General features: G+C 36.7%; 1 protein-coding gene and 1 long non-coding RNA gene across 3 annotated transcripts; both read right to left on the bottom strand.

Moving 5' to 3' along the window:
- Window positions 1-1,948: 1,948 nt before the first annotated feature.
- LOC104610880 (septum-promoting GTP-binding protein 1) lies at window positions 1,949-4,878 on the bottom strand. Of its 2 annotated transcripts, none has more exons than XM_010277712.3 (6): window positions 4,283-4,878; window positions 3,993-4,113; window positions 3,791-3,887; window positions 3,522-3,561; window positions 3,088-3,171; window positions 1,949-2,433 (listed from the first exon to the last, which is right to left on the bottom strand). In XM_010277712.3, exons 1-6 carry the CDS (start codon window positions 4,595-4,597, stop codon window positions 2,269-2,271), a joined length of 822 nt encoding a protein of 273 aa, XP_010276014.1. In that variant the 5' UTR covers window positions 4,598-4,878; the 3' UTR covers window positions 1,949-2,268. The 2 variants fall into 2 exon arrangements, with proteins under 2 accessions (XP_010276014.1, XP_088750674.1); XM_088894548.1 differs by having other exon boundaries at window positions 2,191-2,452.
- Window positions 4,879-10,053: 5,175 nt separating this feature from the next.
- On the bottom strand, window positions 10,054-17,500 carry LOC104610881 (uncharacterized). The gene is made up of 2 exons (XR_737518.3): window positions 15,423-17,500; window positions 10,054-10,423 (listed from the first exon to the last, which is right to left on the bottom strand). It is a non-coding gene; the product is annotated as an uncharacterized LOC104610881 (long non-coding RNA).
- Window positions 17,501-18,768: the final 1,268 nt, after the last annotated feature.

The raw sequence follows: 18,768 nt of genomic DNA on the forward strand, positions 1-18,768 counted from the left end.
AAAGGTTTGAGCGAAGGTTTCTCAATAAAATTTGATTCGTTTATATTCTAATCCAATCTTGGTTTTATATTGAATTCAAATTGAATTGAAGTTACAATTGCCTCGGAGATTGAATGTGCTGAAAAGATATGACATTTAAAAAGGCTTTGACCAATCAAACTCTCCTCCCATCGAATTTTGATGAAAATCTACCTAATTGGTTATTTGATTTTAATGATGATGACGTTATACGTAGGTGAGTAAATGGGTGGATTTCATCCGAATCGAATGGAATTGATTTTGGACGGATTCGATGAATTAGATTTGGTTGATCTTGGTGGAGACTGTTTTGGAATCAAATTTGCTTTAAAATAAACGTTAAATATTTTTGGAATGTGAAGATTTAAATGTAGCGCTTATGGTTATAAAGGCCATTGTCTCACTTCAACATTGAATTATTTAAGTGATTTCAGTCATTTGATCATTTGTTTTCATTTTAATATTTGAATGTATACAAAAAATAATGTAAAAGTAATATTTACCATTATTTAGACAATCAGACCGGATCGGGCAATTGAATCGTGACCCAAGCCCTGATCGGTTCGGTCATACCCCAATAACCAAACTTACTCCAAACCCGCTGAAAATCGGCGAACTAGTCAGTTTCATGAAATTGCCCGTGTCTATATATAAGTGAAATTTTAAAATATTGTTAACAAGATTTAAACTTAAGACCTCTTATTTTCACGAATTACTTAATGACCACTAATCCACCTCTGTACTTATGCTAATTAATGACTATTTATTGTATATATTGTATTATTATACACATATTTTAAAGAAAATGTAAGTTAAAAGGCTTATATAGTATTTATATGACCCATAGTATATTTATGTATATGCCACATCATCACGGTTCGACCCTGGTTGAACCTATGACCCATGAACCTCTCTCCCTTCTCCGATTCTCTCGACATTGATAGTTACAAAATTTAAGTTTAAATTATATGTTTTAAACCATATAATGCTATTCTACATATTAAAATATTCAATTTAATCAATAAAGATAATATAAGTTTTAAACTATATAAAATGCTTTTTTTTTCCTGAAAGGGAAAAGTAAAAGAATGAACACCTGTGGAACCGACCTCAAAACCACAAAGACTAGAATCAACCCTAAAACCGACCTTCATAGGGTAGGTTTTAGTTCCAAAAACCTGGAACAAGGTTGGTTCTAGATTTTCCCATGGAACTGAACTGAATCGAACCGAACCAAACCAATCCATGCTCACCCTTAGTTATAAGTTTTTTTCGATATCATAATCAAATCCTCTTACTAGAGAGTTTCTCCTTCAAACAAGTGGCATTTTGTTTTCTTGAGAGCATCTCAAAAGCGATTATTCCTACTTTCAAATAAAATCTTTATTCACGATACATTTCTTGGTACATGTGTCTTTTCACTGAAGAAAAACTATAAACTTAAAATGGTAGTTAACTACACTCTCAAAAAGTTCAGGGTAATTAGCTCCATTAAAAGGAAAAAAAGCTCATTTCAAATAATGTAGATTCATAAAATGAATTATTATTTAAAAATAAAACAAACTTGATCCAATCTATTAAATGAAATAACAAATTTATATACAAAAAATATCAAATAAAATAAAGACCTAAGCTTAAAACATAAAGAATGGGCATCAAACAAATTTATTACATGAATGAAAAATATCAGAATATATGACAATTTAGTAAAAACCATGAGATTTAAAACAAATTTATTAATAGATAAAATTTAATTATATCGAATTGAATCGAATAATACAAAATCGGTTAAGGGTGGATTGATATAAGATCCAATTATAAAGTGATCGAATTCAGATATGCTAGGATCAAATTCAATTTTGAGAATTCGGACAATCAGATACATTTGCAGCTCCAATTTTCTGTCAAACCAAACACAGCAAGGGATTCATTTAATGCGGAAAGAAGTATTGTAATCTTTGTACCATTACGTTTGGTCATTGTCTTCCCTCCGACGAGAAGGCTACTTGCTACATTTGTTGGAAAATGTATTAACACCACTTGACGGTGATATCGAGACATGGAAACTTCACCAAAAAAAGAAAAAAAAGGAAACTAGGGCTCTCAACAACTCCCTCCCACCATACAAATTCAAAAAAAAAAAAAGACTAGTTGTTAACTTGTTACAGAAGACTAGAGCTCCGACGACTGATCATCGGAGTTTCTATTTACAGATTGTCTGCCAGTGAGATGTCTATAACAAAGAAACCATTAAAAATCGATTATGGGTTCTCCGATTGTCAGATTCCTCTGCACTGTCCAGGGCAAGTTAAAGAGCTTGGCTGTGATGAATTTGAAGATCTTGTTCACGTTTATGTTGTGAGTGGCACTCGAAAAGAAGAGCGTAGCTTTCATAGCCCGCGCATAAGCTCTTGCCTGATCGAAAACAACAAAACTGAATGCATGTTAAATTCAAATTACAACAGTGAAAAACTCTTGGCAAAATCTGGTGCTGTCTTGTCCAAAAGTTGGTATATGTCGAGATTTAATTTTAATCAAATATACATGTTAATTGACAAAGCAACCAATTGGATACCCGCAACAGAAATATGAGAGAGAGAGAGAGAGGAGAGCTTTGTCCTTGGTGATGGGTGCCTAGTGTTTGTCTTCTTGAGTCTTAGCTTAGGATAAGTTAAAGATGATGGGGGTGTCTCCAAGTCGTGAAAATCCTTTACACTCCACAGACGTACGTGACCCACGAAAATCCACTTTTCTACATTTCCCATCTTTCATTTGCTCGGACCCATTCAAATGGGTGAACTACCTTCCATTGAATAGAGCTCAAAGAAGGTATAACTCATTAAACAAGGTTGTCATACATGGACCATAAATGTTGGGACCCTCCAATTGAATAACTCAAAGACTTTGTTGGGGTGAGAGTACATTTTACAGGACAAAGTAAAATAGGGTCCATTCAAGATCAATGACCTATTCTTCTTTGGTTTTTCATCCATTCATTTATTTCGAGACAAGACTATTCTATGTAAAGCTAATTGTCCGATTTGATGATCAGGGATCTAGAAATTTTACCTGGGTCACTATTGTCCTCTGGAGATCTGGAAGAAGATGGATGAAATCATCAAACTTGGTCCCAATTAGTATAGGAATCGCAGTCTACAAAGCAAAACCATAACCGGGAATCAATTTACAGAGCTGAAGAAGTAACATACATAATCCCTGTTCATTGTTTATCAGCTACAAGAACGGTGAAAATTCAATAACCACGACCCTTGTAAAATGGGGTGTCTGTTCAAATATGTTCTCAGAAATTTAACTAGCGAAGTACAGAGACATATTCCTAATCACGCCTAATAAATGCTTCTACAAAATGGGTCTTTTCAAAATTATCAGATAATCTCAGGCCTCAGAACCAAGGCTATTTGCTGCAACCTGTTGATTCTACAGACCCAGTTGGAAATAATTAAGAAAGAAACATGAAAATGAAGGGGCAGGAGTTTAACTACCTGATTCCATTTCTTTGCCTCTTGATACCAGCCTATAACACTGCAATCATGAAAAGATAATCCACAGTTTTTCAATCAACACCTCAATAACCAGTGAGAAACTTGCACTTTTACTACACAAAAGGAATCCAGAACTAGCTCATATTAACTCAACCCACTATATTTAGAAATCTTTCCTTTTTTTCAGTGGTAATTAGAACTGAAGAAGAACAGAGATGACAAGCAGAGACTGAAAATAAGAATGGTTCTCGGAAAAGTTCAGAACGAACCTGTTTAGAGTACATCGACTAGTAAGATCAAACATAAACAAAATCGCTACTGCATCTTTACATGCAATTGGGACATGGTCAAGAGACTGATAATCCCCTGCATCCAAAAGTTCAGAAAATCCATTCAAGACTAAGGACCCATCTTTAGTATTTATCTAAGAAGGAAAATATATATGTATATATATATTGATATTCGACATACCTCCTACATCCCAAATACTAAAAGCAATCCTGGCACCTCTAACAAACGATATCTTATCCATCAAGTTCAATCCCGCCATCTGCAAGCTTCTCTGTTCTTGCCCTTCTCCTACATACTTAATCTGCACCAGACAAAGAAAAAAAATGGAAGTATTAACCCCACAAAACAAACGAAAACTAAGATAAACTCGAAGTGAAAATGTACTAAAACCGAAAACCTATGAACATAGATGAATTCCAAAACAGAGTTCCAATAAAGAACCCAGAAAGAAGAAAATAATAGATACTCACAACGAAGCTAGTTTTCCCAATCTGACAATCACCCAAGACGCTAATCTTCAGACTCACCAAGTCCGAATCCATATCATAATCGCTGGAAGTCGATACCCGTTCCCGTAACACCATATCGCCCTCGTTCGTGGTCGGAGACGGGGAAGTGAGGCCGCGCGGTAACCGCCGGTACCTGGGTGGCTTCCCCAAAGAACACATAAGAATTCGGTCCCATAGGAATCGAAAGAATCTGCGGAACAACACAACTCGGTCGAGAAGCCTCCATTTAACGTTGAAGTGGACGATTTTCCGGCAAAGCTGAGTCATACTGGTCATTCCCTCCCTCAAGACTCCCTCTCAGCCATGAAAACGGAAAACTCCTTGGCTGTATCAAAATTTCGTTACCTTCTGGTTTATCCTTTATTTTGTTAGGTATTTTTGGGAATTCTTTTCTCTTCCTGCCTTTCAAGTTTCAATCACACAGAGCAAAGCGTAAAACGGGAAAGGTTGACCGTTTTTTGGAGAAGGCCAACGACGACACATCGAGCTGGATTGGACTTCGCACCCGCACCGAAGCAGTCCAAAATGCCGGCCTCTTTGGTCTTCTTGGGCTCCACGTTCACGCTGGCCGGCTGGGTGGTCTTTAAAATGATTTGGAGGCTTTGTCAAGGGCATTTTCGTCAACGTGAATAATCAGTAACGGCTAACACTACAGACCTTGTCGACCCACGTACAGCAGTCGTCAATTTACGGAGAGCAGTAGCACAAGCGTCTCGTGAATTACGATAGATTTACATCCAAACAAGTTTCTCAGAACTCAGAAGAAATTATCTAGTGCATTGAATCTATTCAAATCAAGTGGGTGTGACCTGTTAGAAGTAGCAGCAAGAGGTGATCAAGGTAATGCCCGATCGAGGGGATGTAGGAACAGCTAAACATGGGTGTAAAGTATAAAGCGCTCGTGTGTATAAACTTTGGAGGGAAATTGGTATAAAGAAAAAGAAAAAAGTAAATAGCTTTTGGAATCAAAATCAAAAGAAATAGAAGAAAAGCTGCAAACACCGTGTCACATTGACACATTAACCCTTCTTGCTTTTTTCCTGCCCAAATATTTAATAAATTGAATAATAATTAAAAATATAAAAAGGTGAACGTGAACGTGAACGTGATGGAAGGTTCCAACTTCCAAATCTACCTGCCCTGGAAAAGGGGGACTGGTCCTTAGAACCACTAAAACGACCCATGGTTTGTGGTTAGTGGTTACTTATGAAACGGATCGGATCCTGTATCAGTAATTCGTGGTCAGATTAGAACTGTTTATGGGCCGGGCCGTGTTTTTTCGCTATATTAATATAATTACATTCATGCTGGAACCCGAACCTGGCCCTCATATAGAGAGGCCAAAGCTCCATCAGAAAATTGAGAAAAAAAAAAGATTTTTCTGTTTTTATTTAATAATAAAATTCATTTATTTATTTAAAAAAAATCTCAAAATTTAAAAGTTACTATGGTTTGAGGAAAATAATATATATTTTTTTATATAATATATTAATTACGAAGTTGGGCTCAGGGTTCGGGCTGGGTTTTTGGAGAAAGCTTGAGCCTGGGTAAAAAATTTGGGCGCAGGCCTAAATTTATGTCCAAGCCTAATTAAAAACAAAATGGGCCGGGCTATTTGGTCCATAAACAAGTTTAGTCAAGAGTAAGGCTGCAAATGGTATCTGATTGGAATTTGGATTAGCTTGAGTGTTTTGGCTGTTCAGTGAAACCAATGATGAGATTCTACGCTCATAATAAATTTATGGGTTCCACTGTAAAACGTGAAGGCCCTATGAAACTTTATCATTGGTTCCACAGCCCGCAGCCAAAGCGTTCAACTAAACCTTGCTCATCATCTGAGATTGCCCGAATTTAAATTTTAATTTGACCCTATTAACAAGGGTCATCCAAATTCTATCATTTATAATTGGATCAAATATGAATTCACCTTTACCCAATCCTGTATAATCTGGTTCAATTTGATTAAATATATGTGCTCATATATACTTAAAGGGTTCTACGGTGATGCCAAAAAAGCATGATACAGGGAAAAGAAAAACTTATAATCAATCAGTTGGCATCTGAAGTGATAACCATGTTAGTTTTCATCAAAATTCATGAGAGGGGGTTGATGGGTCAAAGTCTTTCTGGTAATATGTCTTCACTATATCATAGGTTTTTCCATTTATAAAATTGATATTATATCTATCAATAAATAAAGTTGCTTTAAATGCTGTATTTCCACTAAATTGTTATAGGGTCAAATTTCATACCACGAATTTTCAGCTCAATTTGTTCATAAAATATATTATAGTCATTTTTAGTTTATCTTACTTATTAATAATAAATAAATTTTGATCAATTTTAATTTAATTTTTTATATTATTTAATAGCTGATTATAATCTGAATTTGATTCGATATATCTGATCATACAATCTTAATTCAAATTTGATTATAAGCAAGTAAAATTTAAATATACTAATATCCTATTCAATTCGATCCGTTGGCAAGGCTCAAGACTTCAAGAGACAAGAAGCCGCCCCTTTATTCATATGGATTTGGATGCACCCGATCCACAACAGAGAAGGGATGAATCTGGATAAAGAAAGGCAAATGGGGGTAATGGGATGCGAGAGACATAATTGCAAGAGTATAAAAGTAATAAACCAACACTGAACACGCAAGAACAGAACACGGAACAAATTAGAATAATAGTAACGCGTAGAAGGGGGTGGGGAAGGAACATAGGAAAGTTGAAGGTTGGTACCAATTACAATTACCAAACTGAAATTAAGTATGTGCCCAAAGGCCGACGAATCGCAGGTGTCCTCACATGGAATGAGGGTTGGTATAGGCCCGGCTCAAGAGTGAAGAGTAATTGATTGTGACTTTAAAGTTGTAATTGGATCAATTTGATCAGTGATGGGTCATCAGACAGTCCTAGGCCAGTGGCCAGAATGAGACTTACTTTGATACCCGGGCTCGAGAGCGGCCGGTGTGGGTGGGGTCAATTCAAATCCGGGCCACCAACCTGGTTGAACCCGGCTTGAGATGAAATGATGCAATTGGCACAAGTGTCGGCAACTGTCGGCAATGAGTCACACTGGCCAGAAAATCAGAAATTGTGGCCCTGTTGAAGTAGTTAGAGGGTGTCGGCGTAGGAACTCTAGAAGACGGAGTTTGTCATGACATATAAAGAGTGAGTATGGGTTTGAATTTTGATTGAAATAACAACAAACAAAACAGAAAAAAATCATTTTGAGTCAAGAGTTCCTACATGATAATGCTGCCTCGGTTAGCGGCTGCAACATGTATTGAACTGCTGTCTTAGGTTCCATAGAAGAAGAATAAAAAGTCATTCGGAGACCTCATTTGATCTATTATTAGGTTGAATTATTGGTCTTTGGCGTAGTATTAAAGTCGGTTGGATCAAGTGTTTTAGCGTTTTTAATAATTATTACCTTTAAATTTTTAATACAAGGTATATATGGCTTGCTTACACTTTAAGCCCAATACTCTCTGTCCCAAAATACTTAAAAGGATTGAGGTGGGAGAGTGAGATGGATTGAAGGCTGCCAAACCAACCCAACCCTACACGTATTATTGGGGTTAAGGTTTGGGAGTGAAGTTCAGTTTGACTAGTGTCCCAATTTGAGGAGTGGAAGGCACCTGGTCCAAAGAAAAAAAAAAAAAAAAATCAATCTACTTTGTTTTGTTTCACTTTCACATGCGACCTAGGCATCCTTAGCCAAGTTGAGTTGTAAACAATTGTCAAACAAAGCAAAGCAGCGCGAATTATGCTGCCAACAGCAGCATACAGAGAACATCCACTGTACCAATTTATTAAAACATACATCCTCCCATAAATTAACAAACGTACCTTAACAGAATATTTAGAATACGAGTTTGTCTATTTTAATTGCGCTAAACTAAATAAAACCTGGCCTAATTATGATGCCCCTAGAGCCTAGATGGAGCACAGGAGCAGAATGGAGGAGAAAAACAGCGACTGTGGGCATTATCTAATGTTGAAAATCAACTCAATTGGGTACAGCCAAGATAGGTGAACCTTGCCCCTTGGGGAGTAGGCCACCTTCAACTTCGCAAAATTGGCCAGAATCTGAGTTCGCAAGTAGTGGTGATCATTTTAAGCCTGGCCTTGCCCGGAAATTCCGGGCTTGGCCTTGCTTTGTATTCAGGCCCGGCCAGGCCTGGTCCAAAACTTTAGGACCATCCTGCAGTTATTTATATTCATTGATTAAACATAAGGTATATTTATGTGTTGTTTTTATTTTATATTTAATATTGTATACATAAAAGTATAATATAAGTTTCATACATATATTATTTGTTATTAAATCATGATCCATGATCATCAGAGTTTGGCAAAGTTTTATTGCCCAACTGCACAACTCTCCTTTTGTCTAGGCTTGGGACTACTAGGGGTGTCAATTGGACTGGATTTGGTCCAATTCAATCTAGTCCAATGTGAGTCCATTACAAATGGATTAGGTCCAATCTAATTCAATGAATATTTTGGACTATTTTGGATCAGTCCAATTCAATGTCTGGACTGTCCGATCTGTTCAAATTTGTTTTAGTTTAGATTAATTCTAAGCCAAACCTGGTCCATTAACACCTATATCTTAATCCAACCTAATCCAATATAAATTCATTATGGATAGACCAGGTCCAATCCAATCCAATAAATACTTTGGACCATCAAATCTAGACCATTCCAACTCAATGTTTCTTGTTAGTCCATTCAATCCATCCAAATTGATTTTGGTTTGGACAAGGTCCAATTCAAAAACCAGTCCATTGACACCCCTACTTGGGACCAAAAGTGTAAGAGAAACAGAAAACTAAGGGAAACATGTATTCAGCAAAATTTTCACTTTTTTTTTATTTTATATTTTATTTTTGTATGAAGACCATTACCCAATCTTGGTCCCAACTATCTAAGGTCTAGGGAGAAAAGGACCGAAAACAGACCTAATATTTGACATTTTTTTTTGAAAGTGACTACTCTCAAACTCAAATCCACATTCTCACTCTTGTTATCTTAAGATTTTACCAATAATAAAACAAGCAATGTGCTATGTACTAATATTTATATAATTTATTCACAAATAGAACAATATTTTATATTATAATATATATTAACAAAAATACATTCCCATGTTAAAAAAATAATATAATTTCTATATAAAATGTTTATTTCTGTATTTAAATAAATTCATCATATAATAAGGTTTCAGTAAAATTCATAAATACATATATGATGTATCATTCACTTCTTTACTAACAATAAGGAGTTTGAACTTAGGCTAGTAAATCATTCAAATCATGTAGATTATAAATGAGACACCTACCCCTCTCTAGCCTTACAAGGCATACTCTTTCCAAGGGAGTGTTGTAAGGGCTACTCTTTTTTTTTTTGGTGGGAACTGAAATTCATTTCAAAACAGAAAAAGCCAAACACTACAACAACCTGAGATAGGCATAAAGACAGAAAAAAAAAACTACAATAAAAGAAAACCAGAAATTAAACCTACAAACGATTACAGAAAGCTAAGTCCGAATTAACTATATTAGAGAGACAATGGGCTAGCAAGACTACATTCAAAATCTCTTGAAAAGCCATATCTGGCCACTGTATGCGCTGCTTGGTTTGCTTCCCTCGGACAGAATTGAACTGTGAAGTCTCTTTTAGATATAATTTCTTTTATATCCCTACAACAAAAGAGGATTTTCGGGTCTTCACAGCCATTAGCTTCATTTAGCCAATCAACTAAATATTTGCAATCGGATAAAAAAATGAGATCTGATTTGTTCATTTTATCTGCAAAAACAACCGCTTTAGGAGAGCTTGAGTTTCTGATTTCAAAGGAGACAAAACTTTTGATTTCCCAAAACCCGCACCCCAGCAACACCCCAAATGGTCTCTGATAATGAAGCCAAAAGAAGCATGTCTAGAAGATTCCAAAAAACCACCATCAATATTAACTTTCATGATGCCTTGTTTTGGTGGAGTCCAAAAAACATCCTTCATGCTTTGACTAATCTTGGAAGAGTTTTCTGATTTCTGCTGTCAGAGATGATATCTCTCCACTATTGACCTGCAAATTTGAGAGATGACAACAAAGGGATTTAGATTTTCAATTTCAAAATAAAACAAATTTCTATCTTTCCATATGCTCCATAAAACATGAGCAATGTCTGCTAAATTTTCCAGATGAGTCTTTTCCAGACTGAGGAAGATATGCACTAACCAATCCTTGAAGCTTGGAAAGTTTTGACTATAATTTGGATTAATACTGACACCAGACCTCAACCAAATGCATCTTGATTTATCACATAGGAGTAGAACATGGGTAATTGTTTCCATGTCCTTTTCACATCTTCCACAAATATTAGAATCACCTAAAACCCTTTTTGCAAGATTTTCTTTAACAACTAAACCATTTACATAGCATCTCTAGAGTAAATGTTTAACTTATGGTTCTAATGGAAGTCTCCACACCAAATTCCAGAATTTTTTAATTTGTGTGGAGTCTTCAGGAACTGCTTGGTTTTCTTCTTGCATTTGTTTAGCTAGGAAGTATGGTGATCAAACTGTGAATTTCCCATTTTTGCTACCTAGTCAGATTAATTTGTCATCCCAAGGGTTTGAGGGGATCTCAATGTTTAGAATTTCTTGGGTAAAACTAGCAGGTATAGTAGAATTTATCATTTAATCATTCCATCTTCTACTCTCATGGTTTATTAGATCAGATACCCTTAAGTTCTCACTATTTTGATGCCTTGGGCCCATTAATTTGAAACCATTTATGTTTGGGATCCAGGGATCCTCCCAAACTTTAATATTGGTTCCATTATCCACTTTCCAGCAAATGCCTTTTTCTAGAACTTTCCTCCCCTCTATGACACTCCTCCAACCCCATGAAGGTTGACTTTTTAGCTTTGCGTGGGTGAAGTGGTAGTCATGGTAGTACTTCTCTTTTAAAACTCTTGCCCATAAGCTTTTAGTCTCAGAACAAAGTCTCCAGGCCAATTTGGAGAGCAGAGCAAGATTAAAAGCTCTAGGGTCTCTAAAGCCTAATCCCCCATTTGATTTGTATTTGCAGATTTGATTCCAGTTTAACTATCTTACTTTTCTTTTCTACTATTGATCTCCCCACCAGAAAGATTTTTGGCTTTTTCCAAAGAATTGCAGATGCTCTTTGGGAGAAGGAAGCAAGACATAACATAAGTTGGAATATCTGTCAGGACTGATTTCATTAGGACCTCTTTTTTTGCTTGAGAAAGCAAGGATCCTCTCCAACCCTTGGCTTTGTTTGATACCCTTTTTGAGATATGTTCAAAATTTTGGTTCTTTTTCCTATTAACAAGAGGATGGGATCCCAGATAAATAGTAGGCTTTTCTACTTTTTTTAATTTTAAGAATTTTTGAAACCATATTTTTGAACTTAGGATACATGTTTTTGCTATAGAAGACTTCAGATTTTTGATAATTCACCTATTACCCAGAGGCTCTTCCAAAGAGGGAGATGGCTTCCAGTAGAGCACTAACTTCCTTGGGATTTGCTTTAGAGAAAAAGTAACTATCATCTACAAAAAACAAGTGAGATATTGTTGGACCTAGGTTGCATATTTTAATTCCAGAGAGCTCATTCTAGGTCACTTTTTCCCTTATTATAGATGAGAAAACTTTTGAGCATAGAAGGAAGAGGTAAGGGGACCGGGGGTTTCCTTGTCTTAGCCCTCTTTGAGGGTAAATTTTCCTTGATGGGGATCCATTTATTAAAATTTGATAGAAAACTGTGGATACACACTTCATGATCCAAACATTAGATTTATTACCAAATCCCATTCTTTGCATGGTTAACTTCAGAAAATCCCATTCAACTCTATCATAGGCCTTGCTCATATCCAACTTAATTGCCATGAAGCCTTGCTTAGCTTTTGTATGAGTCATATAGTGCATTACTTCATGGGCAATTAAGATATTATCAGTTATAGCTCTCCTAGGGATAAAATAGGCTTCATTCTGTTTACCAAAATTTTTGCAACTATTTTGTAAACAGTATTGCACAGACTGATTGGTTTGAACTGAGAAGCTTCTTCTAGATTTTTGACCTTTGGAATTAGAGCTATGAAAGTTGAATTGAGATTTTTGTTCATTTCTCCTGAGTTAAAAAAAGCTAGGACATCTTTTTCTATATCCTCCTTTATAGTCTCCCAGAAAGTTTGAAAAAATAAGTTTGGGAAACCATTTGGTCCCGGGCTTTCCTGGGAGCCATTTGGAACAAGGCTTCCTTAATCTCCTCTTTTGAGACATCCATTTCTAAGCTTTCATTGTGAGTTTCATTTAAAATTGTTTGGATGCCTTGCAGGGCTATTTCCATATCTGTAGGCCTAGAAGATGTGTAATTTCTTTGGAAATGGTTTTCCATGATTTTTTGGATATTTTCTTGCCCCTCTATCCACTTTCCATTTTCATCTTTCAGTTTCAAGATTTTGTTTTTTGCTCTCCTTCTAATTGTTTGATTATGGAAAAACTTTGTATTTTTATTCCCAAACTTTAGCCAATTAGCCCTAGCTTTTTGGGCCCACATGATTTATTTTCTTTTTAACCATTCATCTAATTGTTGTTTAATTTGATTTACTTTGGATTGATCATAATTAGATCCCTTTTTCTCCCTTTCCATAGTGAGCTCCCCCCGAAGATTCTCTATGCACACCTGGACTTTTCCAAATTCTTTATTGTTCTAATTTCTTAGGGTTTTACTTAGTAATTCACATTTTTTTGGAACATTGAAACCTATGTGGTCATTGTGATTTTTTGTCCAAACATTTTTTATTAACTCTGCACAGATTTTATGGGTGAGCCACATTTCTTCAAATCTGAATGGTTTCCTGATTTTAAAGGTTACTGGGTTTGTGTCCAAACAGATTGGGAGGTGATCTGAGCCATGGTTTATGAAGATAAAGATTTTTGCATTAGGATAATTTTCTTTCCACTATATATTATAGAGTCCCCTATCTAGATTTTCTTTGATATTTGCTTATTTGTCCCTTTTATTGTTCCAAGTATATTTTGGTCCCAAGCTTTGAATTTCTTCCAACCGCCAATTATGCATAACATTTCTATTCCTCCTTATTTCACCCACTTTGATTGCTTTTCCCCCTACTTTATCATCCATGTTAAAAATCATATTAAAATCACCTATGCAAACCAAGTAGGCCTGTAAACGAATCGAATTCGAATAGAATTAGGCTAGATTCAAATTCGAATTCGATTCAATATCCGACGGATATCGAATATTTCAATTCGAATTTGAATTCTATTATTAAATCGAATATTCGAATCAATTCGAATTCGACCGACATGAGGCCTATAATCTTAAATGATTGATTTTGGAAAGAAAAGCAAATAATTAGCTTGAGAAAAGAAGCATGGGATTGACGGCAGTAGTCATGGGTTTTCAGCGGTGGGCCAAGTGTGAGTGTGTGACGGCGACAGTCATGGGTTCTTGACGGTGCAAATGCGATGGTAGTGAGCAGTGTTGGCCGGTGATGTTGGACTGTTGTAGAACAATGACCCTTGATGTTGGACAGTTGAGGGCCTTGAGGCGTTGAGTTTGAGTTTGAGCAGCGACAAAAGAGATGGTAGTGGCTCGACTGCTATCATTGATGCTGCCATTGGTGCTGATAGTTTGCAAAGATTGGAAATAAAAGAGAGAGAGAGAGAGAGGAAGAGAAGAAAAGTGCGAATAGAAAAGATGGAGGGAGAGGGAGGAAGAGAAGAGGAGGAAGAAGAATGAAATTAAAACTTAAAAGAGGGAGAGGAAAGGACAAGAGAGAGAGAGAGGGAGGGGAGAGGAAGGGCCATCGAGAGAGGGAGAGAGAGGGGAAGGGTGACCACTCAAGTAGGTAGGTGAAGGTGACATCATTTGTCAGCTTTTTTTATGAGGGAAGTGAGCATTCTTTAAGACTTTATATGTATATAATTATTACTAATATATATTAAATGTATATAATTAATCGAATTAGAATTTTAATTGAATCGGATCAACACTGATTCGAATTGGAATTCAATAAGCTAATCGGTAAAATGTATAAATTCAAATTCGATCGTGAACCATTTGAATTCGATTCAATTAAGTAATTCGGAATCGGATAATTGGATACCGTTTACACCCTTAAGACCAAGGCCCTAAGTTTCTGCCTGCTAAGAAATTTATTTTCTCAATAAACTGCATTCTTTTATTTCTCTCTGGTTCTTCATAAACAAAGGTGCAATTTCACTCTTGGAAACCTCAACAATTTTGGTGTGAATTAGGTTTTTATTTGCTGCTAGAACATTAATGCTCAGACTTGCATCCCAGAAGAGGGCTAGACCACCTGCCAAACCCTTGTTATGTACACCCCAGCAGTTCCAATCCTACAAACTAAGAACTGCACTTTGTTTCAGACAATTTGGGCTTACTTTTCCTTTGGGCCTCTTTTGCTGATCGAACTGTCAAGGGAGATCCACACCTTGACAGTTCCAGCAGATGACCTCATTTCCCCATAGGGAGTTGTTTGGGGTCAACTCCCGCAAGCCCACTAAGATCCCGAGTACTTAATTCAACATAATTGGATTGCATTTGATGTTTTTTGAAGTTTTTTAAATTTTTTCCTTTTGTCCTAAAAACTGCATTTTCCTTTTTGTACAAGGAGAAAAAATATAGAGTTTTGAACAGTCTATCTCTAATTCCATTACCTTTAATCTTGCTGACCAGATAATTTTTCCTTTTTTGTGGCTCCGACAATTATTCTCCACAAGGTACTCATTTTTGGACTATTTTGGATTTTTGTGTTTATACTGTTATTTCCTAGTGAACATTTAAACATTGAGCACCATTTTTTTTTTTAATTTTTTATTTCAGGTTTTTTCATTTTTCCTTTTTTTCTCCCTTTTTTCTTTTTGTGCAAGATCCACTTATTTGGCATGGAAGTTGGCAACAAATCTACTGTACCATGCAAGAAATTTATTTTCATATTGCTATCTAGTGAGAGCTCATTTGAGTTGAAAAAAAGTGAAGTAGATTTAACCAACTGGGTTTGACATACTTATTCACTGTTCGCCGGCCAGCTCCAGCCTCCAGGTTGTGGTGATTGGTGTTTGTTGCTCAATATCGCTCTTGAAGAAGCTGAGGATCTCACCTTCAATATCATCCATTGCTTGGCCCTTTTCTTCCTTCGTTTGGTCAAGTCTTGCGCCTCCTCTTCCTGGCTCAGAGATCTCCCCCTCTTCTCTCTGCTTAGTTCAGTCAGTCGAAGATCCCCTTTTCCACAGTTTTTTTCTTGGTGATTTGGGTTTGGGTCCAAATCTGAGTCCATTTTCAAGTTTGGGTTTTTGTCTAGGTTAGAAACCGTGGTCGGATTCAGATTTGGATCCCCGTTTGCTTCCAGGTTTTTATTTGGGTTTGGATCCGGATTCTGGTCTGTGTTCACTGTATCAGATCGCCTGCGCGTGTCCATCCCTTCACCTTCCTTGTTTTTCTCTTCTTGATTGGCACAGCTATCGATAACTTCTGAGGATGCTTCCATCTCATCCTCTGTTTTCTTTTTGATAGAAATAAGCATTTCCTCTCCTCTGTTTTCGAAAAAATCCTTTCACCTTCCATGTTTGGAAAGACTTGCAGTGTTAGGCACGTCTTACCCATTTTGTGCAGATCAGTAACCAGATCTGTTTGTCCTTTCCCTCCTAGGTAGCCACTAGCCAGGCAAGGAAAAACTTGTGCGGCTGGTGTTGATGTTGCTTCTCTTCCACGTCACCTCCTCTCTGCTCGGCCTGCTTTGCCGGAAAAAGCTCGCCGGAGACAGAACTACATTGAAGCTCCGGTGAGTTTCCTCCATGGGAGTCAGACCCTCTTCATTGCCGTACTCTTCATTGAAGAGCTTCCTTCTCACCGGGGTTCTGGTAAGATCTTTGCATTCTGCACTTTCTGTTCTATCCTCCAGATCTTTTCTTCATTCGACCATGCCATCCAAACTGGTTTCATCTGAGACCTCTCCTGGTTTTCTTGCTGTTCTTCCTTCATTTGTGGATTCTTCTTTTTGGTTGTGGATCTCAGACTTGGCTCTTCCTTGTTCTTTTTTCTTCTTCTCAATATTCAGGAACCTATCATCTTCTTCTCCAACTCCATCTCTCAGCCATGGCCCATATCCAGTCAAGGCTTTGGATTCGTCCAAGCATTGTTCCTTTATTTTGGTAGTTAAGGATTCCATTTGTTTGCTGGTATCTGTAGTATCTTTGCAAGCTTTTTTGAGGTGCCCCAACACTCCACACTTGTAACAGAAGATTGGTAAGTTCTCATACTGGAATGAGAACCAGCTTTCCTTCCCGTCCCCTAAGTTTCCCTTTGCTCCCACTTCAAGTGGTTTTGTAATGTCTATTTTCACTCTTAGTCTCAAACATCTCCACCACCTCCCCAGCAGTCTGAGCCAGAAGAGCTCCAGATTCTTCGGTTCTGTAGGCCATTCGTACATACAGAATTCTTACCCACATGTCCAGAGTGTTTAGCTTTACATCTGAAGGCAAGATGTCATCAGTATATTCTTTCAGGATGAGGCTCTTTCACTACCCACGGTTCATCCCTCGTCACATTCTTTCCATCTTTTTCTCTAGAAAAGAAAATCCATAGAAGGTTTTCACTTGCTCGTTCTATCTGTATCTCCCCTTTAACCCACCACTACATGTTTTTGATTTGTTCTATTACTCCTGATACATTAAGGGGCTTATCCGAGATTACCTTTGCATAGAGACCAACCCTTTCTCAGAGTTCTCGATCAGTGCTTTTGGTTGTTCTTTCTCCTTTCCTGCTTCAGTAATCTCCATTGACTCCTCTCTAACCGAACCACAGACAAGAGACTATCAGGAAAAACAGAAAACAATTTCTAAGTAAGATCAGTTTTCTCTTGCAGCGAGATGATCAACAGCTCTCTAGCAGAGCAGCACCTATTCAACATAGAGTTCTCCCTCAGCCGGAGCTCTCTTTGTTGGTAACTAAGCAATAAATTTTTTTCATTGTAAGGGCTTCTCACATCTAAGAATACTATTCTGCCAAATCGATAGATATTTCATATAATGCTACTACTAATCTGTGCCTTGGATTGAGCATTAGGGCTGCAAACGGTATTCCATTGTCTGAATTCGGATTCAAATGGGATCAATTAAGGGTCATTTGAATTTGGTCTGTTTATAATTGGACCAAATATGGGTCCACTCCCTATTCGATTTAATACAATCCAATTTGATTCTGTCTAAATATATATGCTCATATATATTTTAAAAAAAATTCTATTGTGTTTATTATTAAAATTGGCTCGGAAATTATGTTTTTACTATTGTCATTAAACCTGTTCCTGGACAGGCTTAACTTTTAGCAAAATTTGAATGGGACTGACCCATGAATAGGTCTTAATTATCATAGGTTCAAGTTTAATAGAAGCAATTTTCAATTCAATTTGTTCATGAAATACAATATGAAAGCAATTTTTAATTCTTCTCATTAATAACATATAATATTTTGATCAGTTTTAAATTTAATTTTCTTATGCTATTCAATATCCATTGCAATATGAATTCAATATAAATCCGATGGACAAGATTCAATCGGAATTCAAATATAAACAAATCGAATTTGAATCTACCACTACTCAATTCAAATCGATCCGGTTGGAGCCCCAAAATTGTGTGAGGCTGAGTAGGTCGGATGCAGACCACAGCACAGTTGATGCCCCCAGTGTGTCCCAGTCCTTGCAGTAGCCTACCAACCCAAAGGTTGCGTATTCATACAAATGGTTGGTAATCAATCTCCTCATGAAGTAGTCTGTAAAATGAAAACCTTCATCCGACTTGAAACAGCTTCCGGCCTTGGACTCTTGAGATGGGCCCATATAATATGATTGGGCTGTTAGAAATTAGAAGTAAAAGGGTCGCTTATTAACTTAACAAGAAGACCATGAATCAGCCAGGGCCCAGGACAGTCCATTTGCCTCTGTTTTCTTCCATTTTAATAAATAGATGATGACTGGTTCTTTATATTTAAGAAAGTAGAGCTTGTGGGGTAGTGTCTTTTAAAGTAAAACACAATCAATCCTGTTTCACTTCACAACTAAGGGCAAAACTTTCTTTTTGTTCAAACTGTCAAAGATAAAGGTGGAAATGTATATTCAAGTTTAATTGCAAAACTCAGGGTATGTATAAATCTCAATTTATAAAAACTTAGGATATGTTTAAATATTTTACTCTTTTTATTGGTACAAACTTACACGATGAGAGGTGTTTAGGTCCACAAACTTACACGATCATCACTAGGCTCAACTCGGCTCCATGAAATTATGGCAGGTTGGAGATAAACCAAATTTACTTTCTCAACAACCAGGAAGAAGAAGAAGCAGTAATATATTT

This window comes from Nelumbo nucifera, chromosome 1 (genome assembly GCF_055504915.1).
Source record: "Nelumbo nucifera cultivar China Antique chromosome 1, China Antique-T2T, whole genome shotgun sequence".
Lineage (NCBI taxonomy): Eukaryota > Viridiplantae > Streptophyta > Magnoliopsida > Proteales > Nelumbonaceae > Nelumbo > Nelumbo nucifera.